The 21013-nt window shown below is 39.0% G+C and overlaps 1 protein-coding gene across 6 annotated transcripts; it reads right to left on the bottom strand.

Annotated features, from left to right (window-relative positions):
- Positions 1-3915: 3915 nt before the first annotated feature.
- clcn7 (chloride channel 7) lies at positions 3916-20219 on the bottom strand. 6 transcript variants are annotated; one of them, XM_032587622.1, is made up of 25 exons: positions 19957-20219; positions 18729-18806; positions 16166-16234; positions 15538-15603; positions 15309-15441; positions 14918-15027; positions 14634-14714; positions 14457-14519; positions 14254-14337; positions 14035-14128; positions 13155-13219; positions 12921-13037; positions 12770-12824; positions 12353-12413; positions 10719-10860; positions 10135-10228; positions 8940-9112; positions 8205-8256; positions 7988-8115; positions 7086-7171; positions 6568-6700; positions 5808-5867; positions 5546-5722; positions 5371-5451; positions 3916-5087 (listed from the first exon to the last, which is right to left on the bottom strand). In XM_032587622.1, exons 1-25 carry the CDS (start codon positions 20068-20070, stop codon positions 5001-5003), a joined length of 2403 nt encoding a protein of 800 aa, XP_032443513.1. In that variant the 5' UTR covers positions 20071-20219; the 3' UTR covers positions 3916-5000. The 6 variants fall into 6 exon arrangements, with proteins under 6 accessions (XP_032443513.1, XP_032443514.1, XP_032443515.1 ...); XM_032587623.1 differs by having other exon boundaries at positions 16166-16231; XM_032587624.1 differs by having other exon boundaries at positions 18729-18779.
- Between the last annotated feature and the right edge of the window lie 794 nt (positions 20220-21013).

Below are 21013 nucleotides of genomic sequence, written 5' to 3'. Positions count from 1 at the left end.
CTCCCTCCGCTCCCCGTGTCATCAGCCCAGCGACTGCAATGAGCTCATCCTTTACCCCCCTCCTCTTCTCTCTCTCTCGCTGTCCACTCCCTAGTTCACTCCTCGCATTGCTTCCCATCTTTCTCCACTTCACTCCAAGTCATACCTTTGTGCACATCTGGTTTTTTTTACTGCTTCTCTTATGCCATCCACTCTCTCCTCCTTACATCCATCATTGCATCTCTATATTTCCTCTTCTCCATCTCCCTCATGTCTCCCGTGACCACACCCCGACAACATCTACGACTGTCTCACATTGATTTTTATTCCCCTCCAGTCCCCCCGTCCCTTTTCCCCCCACTCTGAACATCAAATTTCTTTCTCTGACTTTTTATTCCGCTCTCCTTCCTTTCCTAAGCTCCCCTCCTGCCCCCGTCGGAGCGTTAAGAGGCTGCGGTGCTGCTGAATATAAAATGGGGGTCGCTCTCCCCCCTCGTTGACACCCAGACACACTCCTTTTCACACACGTCTGCACACCCCCGCCTCATTAATTCACCATCCAGAGGTGATCCAGCTGTCATGTAGGATGCCAATGCAGGTAAATTCACCGTCTCACTCAGGCTCTGGCAAACAGCAGTCAGACGCCGAGCTCTTGGCGCGTACGCCTTAAAACTTTTTCTTTTTTCCTCTGTATCATCACTCTACACAACCAGAAACTTTTGACGTTATTTTATGTGACTGCACACAAAAAAAAAAAAACCACACATACAAGAAAAATGATGTAGAAGTGTGATGTATAGTTGCAGGTGCAACCCTTGGCTGAGATTTTTTTCTTTGTGCAAGTTCAGTGAGACTGGATGTGAAGATCACGTGACTGGGTCATCATTATATGTTATAATCCTAGTCCCTCACAGTTCTGTCTGTGTGTTTGGGGTTAAAGGTGAAGCTCCGCCTCAGTTTTCATGAGGAATTCAACAAAGATCTGCTAGAAGTTCAAAAGGTTCAATATTTTATGTAATGTCATCTTACAATGTAATGTAAGATAGGGGCTTTTCTTTCTCATCAGAAAACACCTGTGTGAACATATTAGTTTAGTTATTCAGATTTTAATGTGATTTTGCCTCTGACAAAAGCAACTTATTGTTCTAATGAACAGATTTGTTTTAACTGTTTGATTTAACGATGTTAATTGATATACTGCATCCTAAAAGAGCTCGATAGAGAGGACAGGAACGCCGCATCTTCTCTTCCTCCTGCTTGTTGAATAACAGCCACTAGTGCCAGAAGTACTGGAAGCAAGGAAGGAAGGAAGGAAGGAAGGAAGGAAGGAAGGAAGGAAGCAAGGATGGATGGATGGAAAAAGTGGAAATAACATAATTTTTTCTCCCCATACTTATCTAGAGCTGCAAAATACCCAAATCTAATTACAATATTTTCTTCCATACTTTTCCAAAACCTTGATCGTTTGAGAAAAATAAAAAATAAACAATCTTGTAGATGCACAAAGAATCAGGGAACAGTATAATACTTGCACTATTGCAGAAGGAACTTTTACTATAGTCACAAATAGTCATTAATATTAAAGCAATTTCTTCAGAAACGCTAAAATAGAAACACACTTACGGTAATTACTATCTGCGTAAATGGTTGCCTCGGGGCCAGAACCAATAACTGGATCGTAAATGTAAAACCTACTTTGACCATAAGCTGCTTTTATGTATATATATGTATAACAGTGGTTCTTTAGGGAATTTAAATATCTCCTTTTCTACTTCCTGTTGCAGGATATTGCAGAAAATGTACAAATGACGCCAACCAGTTAAAATCTTTACTGTTCAGATCAGCAACACACCAAACCAGATGTGAAATCCCTTTTTCTCTTTGTTCTGAGAAAGTCAGCAGGGGGAATTTCTCTTAATAAAATTCATCTATTCAGATCACCACTGCAGGCTCCTCTCCTCAATGCATCGCCATGGTAACTCAGTCGCCTGAGACATTACCCCTACCTGTCATTTCCCAAAGCGAGTTGCTGCCTGATGTCAGAGTCAAAATGTTCTCAAATGAGGCTTGATGATGCAGCGCAAAGCCAAATGCTGTGTCTTGGTTCAGCTTCCTGTTGGCTTGTTTCCTCCTGAACTCGACAGAAACTTTCAGGTTGGATTGGTCAGGATAAAGGTAGCAGGTACGAACTACTTCACCACTGGGTGCACACATAAAACAAAACAAATACACAATTTTTTTTGCCAGATGTAGAGAATTTCATTGTCAAACTGGACAAAATCCTTCATTTGTCTTATACAGATTTACATTCGGATTAAACATTTTTGTCCCGTGTAATGTCACACCTCACTGCTACATAAAATTGCAGTTTTGAATCTCAATAATTTCAGTCAAATTGAATTAACACGTTTCCATTTCCACATAGCGATCGTCCTCCTCCGCTCGATTCCCTGGCGAGCGAAAACGCAGCCGATGCTGTAAAGTGATTGCATTCATGTTGCATTATGAAAACGTAAATCAGCCGACCCCGTGGGGCCCCGAAGCGGGTTATTGAGATCTATAAAACATGTGCTTGAACATGCCAACTACAGACGGTGCTATAAATAGTGCCTTAGTGTAAGGGCCCCCCAGGGCTCATCATTCATAACCACATTTCTCTTTAAAACGGGGAAACTCAAACGAAACCCTCGGCTGGAGGATTTAATGGACCGCTGTCTTCATAAGACGGCCTCATTTGGGTCAGTATAGAGTAATAGTTTTGAAATTGTCTTAAAATATAAAATGTTGTGCTGGTTATTAGTGTGGCGAGTCAGGATGTTAAAGCCTTTTAAAGCCAAAATCAGCTTTAATTTTAGCCATATAGATATGCTGTGCAAAAGGCTTAAAGGAAACTTGCTGAATTTTTTCCTCCTTGGTTCTGGAAAATCCAAAACGAAGTAGTTGTCGTTTGATCAAACAGCAGTTAAATGAAATGTAAGTAAACTGAGGAAATTCAGGCCTCCTGCATCATGATCTCTACCTGAAAGTGGATTCACAAACCAATGTCACATGCAGGTTTAATCTGCATTGATTTGGTGTGGTGTATTTCCATTAGGCTCTACGTGAGCTACGGTAATTGCTTTTTATCTCAAACACACACACACACACACACGCAATGAGAATGTGAGCTATAAATTTGGGGTGCTTACATTCTGGGGTGCAGAATGTAAGCCAGAAAACCATTAGCAGCGGCCTAATGGTTTTCTAAGAGCATATAGAGTGAGGAAATGCATTTCTTTGTTTATGTGGAAAGCACAACCCGACTCATCAATAAGACGAATCAAAGGCTCCACCCAGGAAATGCATCAAACATTTTGATCTTCACCAGAAAATGACCAGCAAACAGTGAAAAACCTTAAATCCATTAAACTTGGCTGATGTAAGAGGGCAATGATCCAAATTAGACTTAATAAAAAAAATGCTAAATGACATTTTGGAGTGGCCAAACCAAAGTCTGGACTTAAATCTAATTCAGACACTGCAGTATGAACATAAATATAACTCTCATGCATGAAATCCCTCCATAGTGGTTGATCTCATTTAGGCATTTTATTGTATTAATTCAACCATTCATGTTTTGTAAAAACTTTAATATAAACAAGCTGTTTGATGTAGGAGCTCAACCATATAAATTTAGGAATCTCACCTGCTTTAACGCACAATATTATATTGTTTGTTATTGAGAACTACATTTAATGTTTATGGTCATATTTTCATTTTGAAAAGAAAAAAAGCCAAAAAAAGATTAAATAACCTGAAGCTTCAACAAATATGTGAAAGTTAAGGCGATGGAAAAATCTTTAGTTCTATGTTTCTCAAACGATAAGACAACAGGTGGCTCTTGTGCGCCCTCTGGTGGTAATAGATAATTCTTCACAAACACCATTAATATCTCCATTTTCGTATTTATAAGAATGATTATTATTTATTGTTATAATGAATAGATTCCAACTTTATTATCTCACAAAAGGCATTTTTTTAAAGTAGTTATAAAATAGAGCTCAGTAAACATTTTCATGTTCTATACATTAAAGAAAAAACAAAGTGGTTTTACAGCGAAGTACACAAAATAATACTGAAAGACTAAGGAAATGCACAAACTGACATTAAAAAAAATCAAACATTGAATTTTCTGGTTCTGACAATATTCTTCCAAACAACATTCACATAAAGCTTCATGATGCGGGTCTTCATACTAAAATGTCTTTCACAGAAAAAAGGTGAAAGTGCAAATCTTCAGAGGTGATTTAAAGAAGACGAGTTCATACCTTTAGCTTTTGCTCTCAGTAGTAATGTAATCTGTGCTTGTCAAACAGAAAAAAGAGGCAATAATGGGACATAAAACTGTAAGACCTTCGACTTTGTATGAGTCCAGACTGTTCTCTTTAAGTTAATGAATAAATAACATCATTCTCTCAGTTCAAAACACGCAATACATCATTCAGGTACAATAATCTGAACTTAAATTTTTTTTAAAAAAGGATTTCAACTCTGGGATTCAACAGCAGGAGATCCATTGATGTTAAAGTGATGGAGTGAAACACAAGACAGACAGAAACCTGATTTATGATTTACCCCTTTAGCCAAACTAACCCTGACCAGCGACGAGTTTGGTTACATTTCAGCAGAGAGGAGTAGAAATAAAGCCTTTTATACAAACAGCTTCGATTTGAAGTGATGCGGTTGTTCCGATTTAGTGTGACCTGGAGCTACCCGGCATGATAAAAGAAAGGATGATTTAAGTAAAAAAAAAAAAAAAAAAATTAGGCAAAGGGAAATAAACCTAACCACAAACAAGTGAATAATTTTAAAAATCTTAAACGACAAACCACAATCATTTTGTTTACACCTATTTCACATGGAGAGAGAAATCGCTGTGCTGAAGCACAACACATCCCTCAGGCATGCAGGTAGGCTGGTGGCCTCTGAGGCATCAGGTGTGTTCATGTCCATCAGTGTGTGTGTGTGTGTGTGTGTGTGTACTATGTCTGAGCCAAAAGTAGCTCCTCCAGTCCGTGTTTACCCACGTGATACCTGGCCAGGTCCTTCCGGGTCACCAGTCCGACCACCTGTGTAGCAATAAAAATCAAGACGTTGCATCTGAACGACTGATCTTAGCAACTGAAATGCAATTTAATGTGACAGAGAAACGCTACGTAGTGCAGAGTAGTGAAGACATGGCTTCCTGTGTTTAGCACAAAAGCATGCATACTTCTTTTTAACATGTATATAAAGTCTTTAAAAATTATAATTTCCCTTCTGTTCCATAACCATTTATTCTTTGTGTTGCTCTAAAATCCCAATAAAATGCTGATGTGAAAAGGTTCAGATTAAAATACTCAACACACTTACTCTGTTATCATCATCCACCACCACAAGATGTCTGAGACCGAGCGCTCTGAACAGCTTGAACACGCGAGGAAGTGACGTATCCTGCAAATGAAGGATTTCAAGTTAGGATTCATATTCGGAGCATAAAACACGCACATAAGCTTGAGAAGATGAATGAGAGTGGTGTGTTTCTCGCCTGTGGAACGGTGTAGGGAGTTGGGTTCATAAACTCGGTGAGGTCCATCATGCACTCTCTCTCGTCCTGAGAGACGTGGATGCTCTGGATCGGGGGAAACCTGGGGTAGGCGTCCCTGAAATCCTTCAGCTGGAGCTTCCTCTGAGTGAGCCGGGAGCGGGCGAGCTCCACAAACACCTGACACAAAAGACGAATCACAGGAAATTTAAAGGACGTCTTCCGCCTTATTCTCTGCACAGCGACAAGCGTATCTGACTTTTACCTTGTGCTTGAGGAGAACGATGAGCTGAGAGCGGAGTATGAGGCCGCAGAGTTTAGCCGGCTGGAAGACACAATTTGTAACTTATAATTTAGCCTCTCAGGGTTTCAACAATTGAAGGTTAAGACTTTTTAACATTATTCTGAACAAAATATAAGATTTGTGACATGTCAGAAATGTACAAAAGAAACAGTCTTTACCCCCACACTGCCAGGTTTTTTTGAACAGAATGAATGTAGCATTGTAAGGATTAGCGACAGAAGTGATCAATTGGTGAAAACAAACATTTAAACCATAATGGACACAAAAAAAGCTAGATAGCTACCTCACTTTTTTTGAGCTAGCTAGCTAGCTTGCTTGCTCACTGTTTTTTTATCTAGCTAGTTCACTTTTATAACTAGCTAGTTCACTTTTATAACTAGCTACTGTTTGTTAGCTAGCTAGTTCACTGTTTTGCTAGCTAGCTAGTTCACTGTTTTGTTAGCTAACTAGTTCACCGTTTTTAGCTAGCTAGTTCACCTTTTTTTTAGTCAGCTAATTTTTTTTAGCTAGCTAGTTTTTTTTTTTTGCCTTCCTCCATTTCCACTACAAGAACCAGAACCAATGGATCATACTTTATATTTGCCAGCTAGCTAGGTTATATTATAAATTTAAGACATTTTAAGACCTTAATTTTAGATACAGGAATATAAGATGTTTTAAGGATGTGTCAGATGTGCACCATGCATCTGATATTTTCGTCAATCGCCAGATCAAGCAATACCTCGTCATCACCAGAAACCTGCACGACGACAGGGAAGCCGTTGTGATTGGTGGAAGTGTTGCTGAGCGTGTCGACGATTGTTCCGACCTTCTCTATTCTGTTCAGGCAGGTGACCGGTGAGCTCATCACCTCCCTGGGTGTGAAGGGGTGGACACAGAAAGACAAACAAATTAGAAGAGGACAAAGGCTCCTCTGAGAAAAGAATTAAACGAATATACAGTGCAGGCAAAAGCATTCGTCCATTTGGAACTGTTTTTAGTCAGTCACGCTACAACCTCAAACTTTATTGTTTATTATTTTTAGGCGACATACAAACAGAAAGTGGCATTAAAGTAAAGAAAAGTGGAGGGAAAAATCTGAAAGGTTTGGCGTGAAGGAATGAAAATATTTGCAAGGCAGCGTGAATAAAAAGGAGGGAGGATGAGAAAATCTCGCATTCTTCGATGTGTAACAGATCAGCGAAGAGTCATTCATTAGCAATGTGTTAACAAGCCTTCAAGAAGTCAGACTGGACCTACCTGGCGGTGAGCCAGTGGGAGGTGGCAGGCGCCTCCCCGTGCAGGAAGGGAACGCTTCCCAGCTTGATGTGGAGGTCATATAAACCCTGAAGCACACACACAGTGGTTTTAAAACACACTTGAGTGGTTTGCGGTAACAGGAAAAGATGCCATGAAAGCTGCCAGCTAAGAATTTGCTTTAAAAAGCACAAGCAGACAGAGAATGTGACAAACAGCACATTTTTATAGCTAGTTTCTAGGGAACAGTTGAACTCTAATTGGATCTCAGGTTCCTCTGAAGTGTATTTTACCTAAATATCTCCATGCAAGCATGCTCAATGACAACTTAATTAATTGTTTTGGATTTTCAAAAGCTGACCAAAATTTAAGAGTAGTGCTACAGAACAAGATGTTTTCAGTATGAACATATATCAAGATTTAAGAAAGTTATGGTTTCAAAGCCAATTTTTTCCATCTTATCTTTCATTTAAAGGTCCTTCTAGTCAAAGAACGGGACAGAATGACCTCAATTTTCTCAGTTTTTTTTAAATAATGGAGCAAGGAACCCTTCCCCAATTGGTGCTGCACATGTCTGGTCAGCTGGTTAAAGGAAAAGTTTTACATCTTTCCCTTCAAGACAGAGAAGTGGAGACTTTTGCATACATTTCCATACTCAAAAACACAGTGATGGTGAGGGGGGGGGAACATGGAGGAGATGCAACCTTTAACTGTTGTCACAAAGTTTTTCATGTGTGAAAATAAATAAATGGCAAAATTAATGTGTTTTATTACAAAAAAACATGGCTTTCCTGATTAAAATGTAGTCAAAATTTTACTCAGGACAATCAAACCCCCCACTGCCTCATGTGGACTTAGAAAACTGTTGATTTGAGTTTTTTAATCGGCATGCGTCCCTTCCTTACTTCCTGGAAGTAGTCTCCGACTATCTTGGCTGTCATGAGTACAAGCATGATGGGAAGGCCGTACGTGACGTTGCCCGTCGCCTCCATCATGATGACCGTCAAGCTGAGGGTCATTCTCACGATGCCACCTGCAGACGGCAGCGTGTTACTACATTTTAACTCATTTCATTTGTGAATGCCACAGAAGAAGAACTAAATAAAACAGTGAGCTTCTCACCTAACTGGGCAGCAGCTCCAATCAGGGCATATTTACCAGGGTCAGCCCACATCTGAAAAGACACAAACAAAAAACAAGGAAGCAAGTCAAGCTTCCTCCTGTAGTGACTCATCAGCCTCCATGGTAAAGATGTGTAAAATAAACAGATTTTATTTATAAAATTTGACTAAAGTTATTCAGAGAGAATAAAAATAAGTGTTTTCCCCCCACTTATTCAACCTTTGATACAAGCAGAGACCATCAAAAAGTCCCAGTAAAACTTAGCAAACTATACGTTTGTGATAGTAGGACAGATTAAGGGTTGTCATGGAGACTTCAGACCCCAGACTTTCTTTAAAATCGTGCACACCGTGCCTATTGTCAAGATCAATCTGGGCGACTTGCGGCCCAGAAGTGGCTGAAAGAAAGAGACCTCTGTGTCACATCAAATTTATACCAAGGGAAACAGAAATTGATGGATTACCAAGTTAGAAGCTCCTAGAAGCAGTGTGTATTTTTGAGGATTTTAGAGTGTCTACTATTACGACTGTGTATTTTTTCTTAACATTTTAATAAAAGTACTCAAACTAAAGGAGAAGACAGAATTCACTGCTGCAATTAAAGATGACTTATTCAAAAGTTTTTTTTGTTTTTTTTTAACATCTTCATCAGATTTGTCAATAAATATGGCTGCCACTGTAAAAGCTGTGCTTTAACTGTTCCAGAAAACAAAGAGGAGGTGTGTTGAGCACTAACTGAGGCGGTAGAAGTAGTGGAGGCCAGCAGTATTCCACACAGCCTCCCCCAGGCAGCTCCGATCAGGAGAGACGGGATGAACACCCCGGCAGACACCGCCAGGCCGTAGGTCCAACACGCCAGGAAGAAGTAGGTCACAGTGAACAAACCCAGCGTCAGAGAGTTGTAGGTTCCTTAAAAGCCAAGAAACCAGGAGGCAATAGGTTAAATAGCACACAAACAACCCAGATAGAAGAAAAAGTTGTTTTATATGATGGTTCATTAAGTCTCATGGGAACGATGGTCAGTTTTTCTGACCTGCAGTTTAGAGCGATGGACCATTTGGAAAGTAAACGACGTTTTCGTGCTGCATCATTTATATACTGCATGGTTCAACAAATACTTGAAGCTTGGAGTTTGCTTTTTTAATTATTATTCACACATTTGCATTATTCAATATTCACAAAGAGGAGTCAAAATATTTTAAGACAATGAAAAACTTAAATTTAATTACTACAAAAGGGAAGAAAAAACCCCACATTGGCTCAAATTATATATATATATATATATATATATATATATATATATATATATATAAAATCAATTAAACTTTAACTTTAAAGAATCTAGCTGAAGGTTTTGCTATGTAGAGCATCCAGAGCGTCTAATTACAACTAATAAAGTTGAATTTTTATCAAGACTTTATGTGACCAACTAAAGTAGTGGATAATTATGAAGGGGAAGAAAAATGATGCAAGGTTCTCAATATATATATACTGTATATATATATATAAATCTGAAAAGTGTGGCATGCATTTGTATGTATCCCCTTTACCAAGGAGCAAACATCTCATGGAGAACTGTTCGATTGACGGAAGAACTGTAAACCCTAACACATAATGGGACACGCCTGCCTAAAAAAAACTAGACGAGCCACGAGTGTGATAACCAGAGAAGCAGCCAAGTGCCACATGCTAACTCTGGAGGAGCTGCAGAGATCCACAGCTCAAGTGGAAGGACCTGCTAGTTGTGCACACCCCACATACCTGCCCTTTATGAACTGGTAGACACACATGCAACTCCCACTAGCAGTCTGCTGAACGCCATGTAATCATGTATAGATTAGGCTTTTCCTCAACAACAGCTAACTTAAAGGCTAAAAGAGGAAACGTATTACAGTATTGTGGTCACTGCAGCTAGCTGGTGTGGTTTTCACCTGTTGGATTGTGGAAGAGACTCCGCACGCTTTTCTCAGGAGTGTTGAAGAAGGTTGTGGCCATGGCATTAAATTCTCCATCTGCACAGAACAACTAGACAAGAAAATGAAAGAATTGATATAGAAAAAATCTATAGGGAAAAAAATAAAAATAAATAGGAAAATGGGGGAAGGAAACGGCATTAAATCTCCACATTTGTAAATCGCCGAGACATCTACCACATCAAAAAGTTAACTTGATGACAGCAGATGTGAGAAAAACTCTTTACTCTTCAGTTCCTTCTCCGACGTTGTTCTTGTAACAACACCGCCAACGAAGCTTAATGAAATGAAACTGACAAAAAGGGAAACTGCAGAGATTCACTATGACAGGAGCAAATCTCATCTGAACCGACGTCTGCTCCGTCGTCAGGCGTTATAGAAATTAATGTTCTTAAATCCTCAGGAAGCTGAAACAGGGTTGTGTGTTGCATCTCCCCAACAGTGAGTGTGTGTGTGTGTGTGTGGGTGTGTGCGCGTGTGCGTGTGTGTGTGTGGGTGTGTGGGCGTGTGTGCGTGTGTGTGGGGTGGGCGTGGGTGTGTACCTGCAGTGGGTACTCCTCGCTTTGGTCTGGCCCCAGAGGCTGACAGTCAGTGGAGAAGTAGATCAAGATGAAAGCCACCGTCGCGTTCACCGCGGCGACCAGCATGGCCTCTATCACTTGCAAACATGGCCGATGGACGTACCTGACAGAGACGCAGAAATTAAAACGTAAATCGGGCTTCTAGGAATGTTCCCACACCAGTTTGGACTTTCCCGGGTCAGGAGTAGCTGGCAGAAAAAACGAAGCTGGACTGCAGTTTGACTGGAGGCGATCTGGCAGAGCATCCACTGGAATGTCTATTAGATAAAGTCACTGAGAAACTCACTTCCTTACAGTCACTGCGTCAGAGAGGAGAGGGTATTTTTAGAAACAGGTTTACCCAGTCAGGTTAAAAATAAACACATAATTAATCACTCATTACAGCGACAACACAGAACAAAGACACTATTGACAATTGATAAATTATATTTGGATTTCTGCTAAGGGCCTGTCACGATAACAAATTTTGCTGAGCGATTAATTGCCTCAAAAATTATTGCGATAAACGATAATATTGTTTGAAGACCTTTGCACACTGATTTAATGGAAATGAAGTAATAATGCATGCGATTTCCTGCCAAAAATAGATACACTTTATTTTCAAAAGAACACTAAACACTGGAACTGATGAACAAAATAAACAAAACATCCAAAAACAAAAATAAAATGGATTCTCAGTCTCCATTAACAAAAAATGTACTAGAATAAAAACTAAACAACATAAAGCCAAAGTGGAAATAAATACTGCATTCAACCAAAAGAGTGCAGATTATGAAGTCTGTATATCATGTTGCCCTTCAGTAATAATTAGATTTAAATAGAGAAAATGGGCACATCCACTACCTGATGCAATAGTTCACACTACACGATTTTTTTGCCCCTACTTTTCCCCTTATGACAATCTTAGAACGTTGGTCGATCCAAGATTGTCGCTTGCATTTCAAAACCGATCATCCTGTAGTGTGTGGTGTGTTACGGTAGATCGTCGTGGCGGCTCCGATCTAAATCTGGGGTTTTCCCCGACTGGGAGCTTTAACGCAGCCTGCTGAATGTGACAGGCAAAGGAAGACAAAGGATTTATATTTATATTGCAGAGATGCTATAGAAGGTTTTCTGTGGATTAAAATTAAGATGTGCATCTATTTAATGAATTCAGTTGTCCTTTTTTAAGTTGGTTAAATAACTGGTTTTCACTAAAACCCCCCAATTCTAAAAAATCACAAAGGCAAAAGTACAGAAAAATGACCTCTGCCATCATTTTCATAATCAGTTAATTTGCAATGATTTAAAACCTTCTAAGCTAATAAATCCTTCAGCTTGTTAAACTGTTACCATCATCCAGCTTCGTACCAGGAAAGTGTTGTACTGGGAGCTTGTACTCGCTTGAACACGTTATTTCTGACTCGCTTCAGTCACAAGATGTTGTTGATATCCTGAGCAGCTCTTGTAAGTCCTCTATTCAAAACTTCGTCTTTAACCCACGCCCTTTTTTTTCTTTTTTTTAAATAATGCAACAAAACCTCCCAGCTTGCACGTGTTATCCCGCTTGATGCTTCATGTTTAACCCGAGCGTTGAATCCGTCTTCCATCCATACCTGATCCTGAAGATGGTCAGCCAGTAGTTGAGAAAGTTAAAGAAAGCTCCCAAACCTCCACCTAGACGACAAAGGAGGTCCAACCGGATTTGTTATTTTAAAATCTTAAACAAAACCGATAGATTTAGAGTTTTCAGCATTCTTGTTGATTTTCATGCAACAATAATATAAGCAAGAGTAATTTTCCCTTAGTTTGTATTAATACAATCCCATATCATCACACTTCCACCTCCTTGCTCCACTATTCAGAATATTAATTACCTCTCGTCACAAACAAATCTCTTTTAATGCAATATTTAAAAAAAGTGCTTGGTCTATAATTGCTATAACTCAAAGATTTCAAATCAATCCATTATTTGAACTGATTATTGATGAAAATGTGTTTACACCGATTTTTTTGCATCAAACATTTCTCACCTATAGCTCCCATAGCAATAAACAAAGGAATCTCATAGAGGTTATACTCCATCGCCTGTGAACAAGACAATGTTTTAATATTTTACACTTAGACTTGCACAAAGCAAAACAAAACAAACAAAAAAAACAGTAAAATATTAAAGTTTCTCACTTCGCTCTCAAAGCGTCCAAAATTGATGAGACCTGGATTGGAAAGGTCTCCCGGTTTGTTGTCATAGATACTGAGGAAGAAGTTCAGCGTGAAGGTGGAGATCATGGAGGCAAAAAACTGCAGACGAAAGGAAGAAAGTCACCAACCAAGGAGATTTCTTTTTAAATCTAAAGCTAATGATGTGATTTATTCGAAAGCATCGTAGGAACTACATGTAGCGACCACATGACTTACAATCCTCCATGTCAACATCTGATTCCAGAAAGAGGCTCCTTCCTCCAGAGAGAACAAAACGCCGCCTGTTGAAGGGAAACAGAGGAATCAGTCAAATGACATCAGCTCTATACATAAACCATCTGTCTGAGTAAAATTAATGGCTGATTTTACTCCATCAAGTAACACAATATTTTACACATGATGATGGAAAGTAATTGGATACCCGACTGGTGAAGCTTTTTAATGAATGTTTCTGTATAAAGTACGCAGTCAGTTAGCTAAACATAAAATAAATCAACATATAATACATTCAACTTTTTGTACTGAATTACTTAAATTATTTGGATAAGCATATTTTGATTATACAGTGCAGGCAAATGTTTCAAGACAGACTGAGAAATCAAAATGCAAGTAAAACTTCATGACAAAATATACATGAAGCGAAATATACATTACTAAGGGAGAAGTAAGAAAAAGAAAAACAGGACACAGGAATGAACAGGAACAGGGAAAGAATGAAAAAAACAAAACCAAGCCAACAAATAAGGAAAGACAGGAGAGGCAGGACAAAAGGGCTGGACATAAAAAAGAAAAGAAGTGGAGGTGGGGTAAAATAAAGAATGAAAGGAGGAAGGTTGGGGCACAATGAAGCAAGGGATGAAGTACATAAGGAAAGAAAAATGAAATGGAAAGAAGGGCCTAAAAAAGGAAGGATATAAGGAACACAAAGAAAAGGAGAAAATGGAAAGAAAAAACAACACAAAAAAAGAGGGGAAGGAAATCAATGAGACACCAGGAGCTTATTTTCTAACTCATAACAGCAAATGAGAAAAAAGCTGATTAATTAGAAAGTATGTTGAACCTTGTGCTGTTTGGGGTACTGAGTGTTTTTTTTTACCAACTGGGGCTCCAAACGCAGCAGAAACTCCAGCAGCAGCTCCGGCGGAAACAAAATCCCTTTTTTCTGTGTCTCTCCGGAAATATTCAAATATCTGCAAGTGCAAAGACGCCCATCAGAAATCAACTGGGATGTTCATGAGACTAAATAAACTGAAAAGAAAAGGTGTGTTTTCCACAACTATAATGGATTAGCTTGGAGAATCCCACAAGTCCTGACCTTAAAGTCTTTTTTTAAGGAAGTGCTTCTGCCCTGCGAGACGCCAGCTGCTAAAACGGCACCAGAATGGATCATTGGGCCTTCCTAGAGGATTGTGGGTAAACAACAGGACAGGTGTATTACAGAAACTGCATTAAATTATGTAAAAAAAAAAATTAACAGGTCGAAATATTCAAGAAATAAGAAAGACTGAAGCTGTTTACCTTTCCTACTGCCAGACCACCGACCACGGAGAAGATTACACCCACCACTTTTACCACCAAAGTCTGCAGAACCCAAACAACACCCCAGGAAAAAAATAACAACAAAAACACATTAATACACAAGGCCCCTCTTATTCCAGCCAATAAAGTGCACGTGTGTGTTTCAGGTGTTTGTACCTTTAGCCGTACCACCCTGGGAATCTTGACTCCATTTAGGAAACATTTTATCTGAGGAATCCCACTTCCTGCTGCGATGGGCTGCAAGACACAGAAAGCTATAAGGTACAGCTTTCATCACTTGGAAATATTCAGTTTCCACAAAAAAAAATGATGTGGTTCCCCATGTCAGCATGTTGCACAACCTGACTTAAACGCACTTCTTCAAAATTCATTTTCACTCTTCAGGAATCCAGTAAGAAATCTCAATTATTTCTGAACTCTCTAATGATTTTCTGCTTTACCTCAATGAAAGCGACTATGATGGCCCCAAACATGACACAGAAAGAGTTAAGGGCAGCCCAGAGGAGGAGGGAGATGGACAGTCCACCTGCTTCTGTAAACTTTACAATATCTGTAAAAGGTTCTGAGTCAAGGAAACTAAAAGCTGGCTCTAATCAACAACACATTAACAAAGTAAAAAAAAAACAGAAAAACATCAAAAACATGCAAAAATCATTTCAGTTTCACTAAAGTGATAAAATTAAATTCATAACACAACCGACCGTGAATTATAAACAAAAGGGTGAAGGAGGGGGAAAAAAATCAAAAATCAAGGCATAAAAATGTTTATTGTACTTCTCAATTTAGCTACTTCCCTTCTCATCACCTGACTTCTAAACCAAGTCAGGATACTTTCTTTAATCAATCTGTATTTGAGTCCAGCCAGCTGTTCCACCATGATGTCTATAAAGCAGGCGATGAGGCCCGTCAGGAAGCCGATCAGGCCGCAGATCACCCAGCGGCTGATCTCCAGACAGCGAAAAGCCTGAAGACACGAAACGGAGCGAAAGAAGTCAGGAACCAGAGGCACAACACCAGAGGTGAAACAAGCATGCAGAGGAAACCATTCTTCTGCATTCACCATGAAGCTCATCCTCCGCTCCTCCTCCAGAAACAGCTGGTTTTCAATGTTATCATAGTCGAGACTCTAAAAATAGAGAAAACAATAGAAAATCTAATTTACCCCAATGAATCACACGACGATGTACAAATTTCTCCTTGCATGGCTTCCAAACGTTTACACTTTAAATCACAAAGTTCAATGTTTTACTGGGATTTTATATGAAAGACAAGAAAAAAAGTACCAAAGTTGAAGGAAAACAGGACATGGTTTTCACAATAATTTACAGGTATAAATTGTTAAAAATTATAATTTGTTCTCAATAATATCAATCAATCAATTTTATTTATAAAGCACGCTTCATACTAAAAGCAGCTCCTCAATCTTTTCTATATAAACAGAAAAGATTGTCTATGCTCTCGAGTTTCTATTAAATTTTTTAAAAAAGCAATCTAGTCGTAGACTTGCAGCACATTTCTCCATTTATGTTAATTTTTCAAAGTTTAGACAAGTGAAGGGAAATCTGAAATAGGTCAAGTCAGGCAGATTAGAGCTCAAAAAAATAAAATAAAAAGCCGGAAACCGATATCAGCCATCAAAAGACAACCAGTGCATTGTTGGTTTTCCGCTATAAAGCGTTTCGTTTTACCTCAAACTTAAGTGACAGCAGCTTCTCATTGTGAGGGATCTCTTTGGGTCGCCCTCTCGCTGAATCCTGCTGGATGTGACAAATAAAAAAAACATATCAACACTGACCTCTGACCAGAGAGGCCTGTGGAAGGGAATGCAGAACCGAGAGCTGAAAAATTGACATCAAATACTCTACACAGAAAAGCTGCAAGAGGAAAAACACATCATAGACAAACAAAACGGACATTTTAAACACTTAAAAGTCACTTCTAGTAGAAAATACCGCCTGATGAAAACTGTAGTGATGACGGTGCAAAAAGCAGCATTTCCTCCAAACTGTCTGGTGTGAAAATATTCAGACATCACAAAAGCTACGCGTGCAAGAGAAGATTTATACAGCCATGTTGGATCTCCACTTACATACATATATATGGGTTTTGAAAAGGAGGAAATGCTGGTTTGTTAAATGAAACTTGCATGCATGTGAACAAGCCAGTCACAGCTACATGTAGATTTAACATGCATGGGCCTGCTGGCCCCTCAGGCCTCAGCAAACAAGTCAAAGGATTCATTCACAGGAACAAACAAAACACACTGGAAATAATGTTTTGTTTACAGTGAAGTACATCACGTGCTTGGAGTCGCATTCAGCCAGAAAAATGAACGGCATCTAATAAATGAAAGAAAAACTAATGTGATGGAAACACGTCCTGTGACTGCTGATTGATGCCTGATCGTTTTCATTTTTCCCCTCCTCTCTCGTCGAGCCAAACGCTGACTTTAGTGGAAAATGTTTGTGTTGTTTGTGTTCACGGAATAATTTAACTCTTTGTTGAACATCATTTTAAAACAAATCATTTAATGTTTAAAGATAATATCCAGTGGCATATTTTTTTTCCCCTCCTAAAAAATGTGCACGGACAATAAGAGCACCTTTTGGTTATAAGGAGTGGGTTTCCGCTGCAGAATCTCACAAAATAAAGAGAGAAAACGTTGCTAGTTCTACGTAGTGTTTACTTGGATCGATGACATCACAACAGGCACCAGAACCGCGGTGGTTAGCTGGAAAAAGCAGCCATTAGATTGTAAAGATTTCAAGTCTCATGTGAGTTGCAAGGAGTTCAACCGAACATGTTTGTGTTGGAGACGGCCAACGACGACATCAAGAATTTCCCTCAATTCTTGATGCGCCTAAACTCAATTCCTCTTACAATTCAATCAGCATTGTCAACGTACTTGTCTAATTTCTAGACTTATTAATAATGACTAAACTGGAACAAAATCAATCAATAACCATTTCCATAACTTGTTGCTGATGACGCTGGAGCAAACCGAGACTAAGAGGACACTGATAGTTTGAAGAGCTTTAGCTGGTACAAATCTATTTACATTCGTCTGCACTCATCCTACAACTTCTCTCTTCCTGACTGCTGGGTGATGTTTCATCTGCTTCCTCTCGTTTTTTATAGACTGGAGTGATGCCGAAAGAAGCTTTACTGCAGCTGCATGCATGGTGAGGCCAAGTGGACTCAGATGCATCACGAAATTGTTTTTAGAGGTGAACTTGGCGCTTTTCAGTTGATAGGGTGGATAATTTCAGGCTGCAAAACAGCAAGAGAGAGCAACACTTTCAAAAGCTAACAGGAAGGATGAACAAAGTTCAGTAAAGACGCTCTGTTTTTATCCTTTTGAACTTTTTACCTCTGTGTCAATGAAACATTTTGAATTGGGAAATGTTGGCAAACGTTTTGAAATCGGAGTTAATACAATAAACTACAAATTTGTTTCAAAACATCTACGAAGGAGGGTTTTTATTAAAAGACGTGAATACGAAAAGAGAAAAAATACACACGGACCTACTCAAAACAAAAACTGATCAGTTGGCTGATATGATGTTAGAAAAAAAGAAAATCACCTTTGGAAATCTAACAAAGTAGCAGAACTACAGTGGCCCAGAAGAGTCAACAAAATGAAAAAAACCACAACAGAATTTATGCGAAGTCGACAGCTGTAGCTTTCTCAATGGACCAAATCTGTTCTTTATTTACTTCGTTTGACCCTTCTGGGCCACCATACAAAGCCAACGGGAAAAACTTGCAACATAAAACTATCTAAAACAAGCTTGAAATGCTTAGATATCGTGTGTGACCAGTTAGATTAAAAAATGAGGGATCATTTTTCCTTTTTTTCAGCTGGAGCTTGTTTGAAGTGGCCATTTCAGTGGCTTTATCTGTTGGGATCTCTGGGTGGTCACAGTAAGAAACACATGCCTTGCATTAATTCATCACTCAAGGAGCTCCACAGTGGAAACCATCACACATGTGCCCTTCAAGCGCGCAGGATGACTCACTGGGCCGCCACGGTGTCAGCTGTTCCAGGTTTCAGTCCAACCAAATCCAGTGGAAAGCAGCTGAGACCAACGATAATCTGTGTGAATTACACCATTTATCTGAGCTCCCTGCTTAACACCACAATCAGTTTCTTCTTAGGTGGTAAAGATGAAGCCGGGACTTGACGAATGGGAGCGACAGACACGGAAAAGGGAAAAAAAAAGCAATGGCGACCGGATCTCAAGACTTTACCTCTTCCGTGGTTATCTCCTCTTCCAAATCCACCGTGCTCAGTCTGCCTATCTGAAATACAGTGCTTCCACTTGACATCTACACACACCACATACAGCAACAGACAGAGTGATGGCTTTGTGTGCGAATTTGAAACTGAAGTGACAACATACAGCTGGCTAAGTTAGAACATTGTTGAAAAGTTTCTCTATTTCAGTAGCACAATTCAAACATTTTTAAAATTAATGAATGATATAGATTCATTAAACACAGAGCACAGTTGTCGACACCCTCGAGAATGATGATGCGCACCGCTACAGAAGCCCATTGTGGCCATGTAGTTTCGTGGAAAGTTAAGTGGAAGAAGGAAAAAGTGTGGTAAAAATGTGTAAAAGCTGATTCCATTTATGTACCGTACAGTATATGTGCTCAGCACTGAGACGTTAAGCTCAGCTTGATTTAGCATCAACTTTCAGCTTTTAAAACTTTAATTTCTAATTAAAATATAAAATTTACTTTTAACTTAAAAGAGGCTTTTGAGTTTTTTTTAAAAACTGTTTCTGATATAAGTATTTTTTAAAACAAAAACAATGAGATTGTGTTCTGAATGTTTTTCTTCCACTAAACTTTAGATTAACATACCTAGAAACACCTGCCACAGTCATCATAATGAACAGACACAAACGCTGGGGTAAATTCACACCGAGTGTAATTAAACTATATATGTCTTTAAAGTGGACCACTGAAATAAATTACCTTTTTGGTGACTATTAAATGCTTTTTATTATTTGTTAACCATTGCATTTAGATACTGGAACTGGCTTCATTAGAAGTTATTATCTATCAGCATAAATGTTTTTTCAGGGTCGATATGACTAATTTTAATTACCTTCACGTTTTAATCATTTATTTTCATTAAACTATCTTAGTTTAGGGGCAATAGCAAGGACAAACATTTCTAAACCCTGTCATATGAACCACTTCCTGGTTACTACATCTAATTATGCACCATAATAACATAATTTAATCGGCGCTAATCTGCTTAGTTTCCAGCTTATTGTCGCTTGTTATTGCATCCAAACGCAACCAAAGCCACAACACATCACAGGTTTCTTGCTGATGCATTCCGTTTCCTGCTAGCAGACATTTTCCCCCCATGCAGCGTTCAAAACATGATTACAGCGCTCATTCACTTTGCACCTGATGTAGCTTATAGTGGGAGCAGCTGTTAGCCGCCGGGTAGCTGTACCTGTCTGAGGGGTCTGGACTGCTCGGAGCCGTTCAGCAGCGGGGTTTCCTCCCCGGCCGCTCCGGACTCGTCGCCTCGGCTGGACCAGGACACTTTCTTGGTGATGTTAGCCATGTTGGACTCTGGTAGCTCGCCACTGGGAATGTAAACAGATATTCTACTTTGTTTCCCCCCCACCACCCAACTAATCGCAGCTCCTACCGGGGCTAGCTGCTGCTACTTTCCCGTCTTCTCATGATCACTCTCACAACTCGTGATGCTCTGTACGGATCGCGTGCAGGGTCAAAAATAAGTGTTTTTCTGCGTTGCATGCCGGGAACTGTAGTGTTACGACAAAAGCCAGCGTTGACAGTTGTTTTTTTGCTCATATATCTAGTTGTGTCTCGAAAATATCACCAAAAATTGTGATATTTTTTTTATGAATAAGCATCCATATATATTTAATAAATCAAATACAATTGGAAATAATTAGTGGTTTAAAAAAAGTGGGACGTTTGTCTTCTAGTATTAATTTTTGGACACATTGGACTGCATTTGAGTTGCTGTGGGGCAGCCAATCAGAGATAGATACATAGCTAGCAATAAAGTAAGTCAACTGCTTTTTTAATCCATTAATGGTGATATTTATTTACCCAATAGAAATTTCTAACAAAGCGTACCAGAGTTTCATGGTCAGTTGTTTCCACAGATCTTCCTCTGTGAAAGGAGTATTGTTTTGGAAACATTGTCTATTTATTTGAAATCAATTGCAAATTTCAGCATTCCCAACAAAGCTGTGAAAGGACTTGTCTCACTTCTTCTTCTTCTTGTGCTTATTTTATTTTATTTTATTTTTTTACCAAAGTAAACAAGGGCAGAAAAACACAGAATGATTACATATCTAAATTTGATTAATAAATGTGGATATCAGTTTATTAATTATTTTTATTATTACTATTATTAATGGACTAAAGTCCGCAAATATCAGGTCCAAGATCTATGGACAAAATAAATCAATATATAGAAAAGTATTGCATCGTTGTTGTTTTTTTGGGTTTTTTTAGATCAGGGCTTTAAC

This window comes from Xiphophorus hellerii, chromosome 16, assembly GCF_003331165.1.
Source record: "Xiphophorus hellerii strain 12219 chromosome 16, Xiphophorus_hellerii-4.1, whole genome shotgun sequence".
Classification (NCBI taxonomy): domain Eukaryota; kingdom Metazoa; phylum Chordata; class Actinopteri; order Cyprinodontiformes; family Poeciliidae; genus Xiphophorus; species Xiphophorus hellerii.
Note: the sequence above shows the minus strand (reverse complement) of the source record. Positions and strands in the feature narration are given on the sequence as shown.